Source organism: Myotis davidii, unplaced genomic scaffold (genome assembly GCF_000327345.1).
Source record: "Myotis davidii unplaced genomic scaffold, ASM32734v1 scaffold332, whole genome shotgun sequence".
Taxonomy (NCBI): Eukaryota; Metazoa; Chordata; class Mammalia; order Chiroptera; family Vespertilionidae; genus Myotis; species Myotis davidii.
The window spans coordinates 1,841,063-1,841,321 of NW_006285779.1; the positions used below are offsets into that span (position 1 = coordinate 1,841,063).

At 61.8% G+C, this 259-nt stretch overlaps 1 protein-coding gene across 1 annotated transcript in view; it reads left to right on the forward strand.

Annotated features, from left to right (window-relative positions):
* The window catches only part of SH3PXD2A (SH3 and PX domains 2A), a gene marked incomplete at its 3' end in the record, with an annotated part of 169,961 nt that overhangs the window by 89,003 nt on the left and 80,699 nt on the right, over nt 1-259 (forward strand). Inside the window, exon 6 of the mRNA XM_015559269.1 lies at nt 53-81. Coding sequence (XP_015414755.1) covers nt 53-81 — 29 coding nt within the window. The remainder of the gene's footprint in view (nt 1-52; nt 82-259) is intronic.

The following is a 259-nucleotide window of genomic DNA, read 5'->3' on the forward strand; positions in this document are numbered from 1 at the left end:
GCCCCCTCCCGCACGCCCTAACCATGTCTATCTGTTGTTGCTTCTTTTTCAGGGACTATGGCAGTTCCAAGAGGAAATCAGGTAAGGGAGACTCCGGGCGTCCTCCCCTCCCGCTTTGTGCACGCTCCTCTCTGACCCTGCGACCCTGCGAAGTACTTTCTTAGGGGTGGGGGTCCGTGCCCGCCTGCCCTGAGGTCCTGCGGGGCCGGGGTACCCCCTTCTTGCCCCTAAGATCTCTGGTACTTGCGCCTTCTCCGCC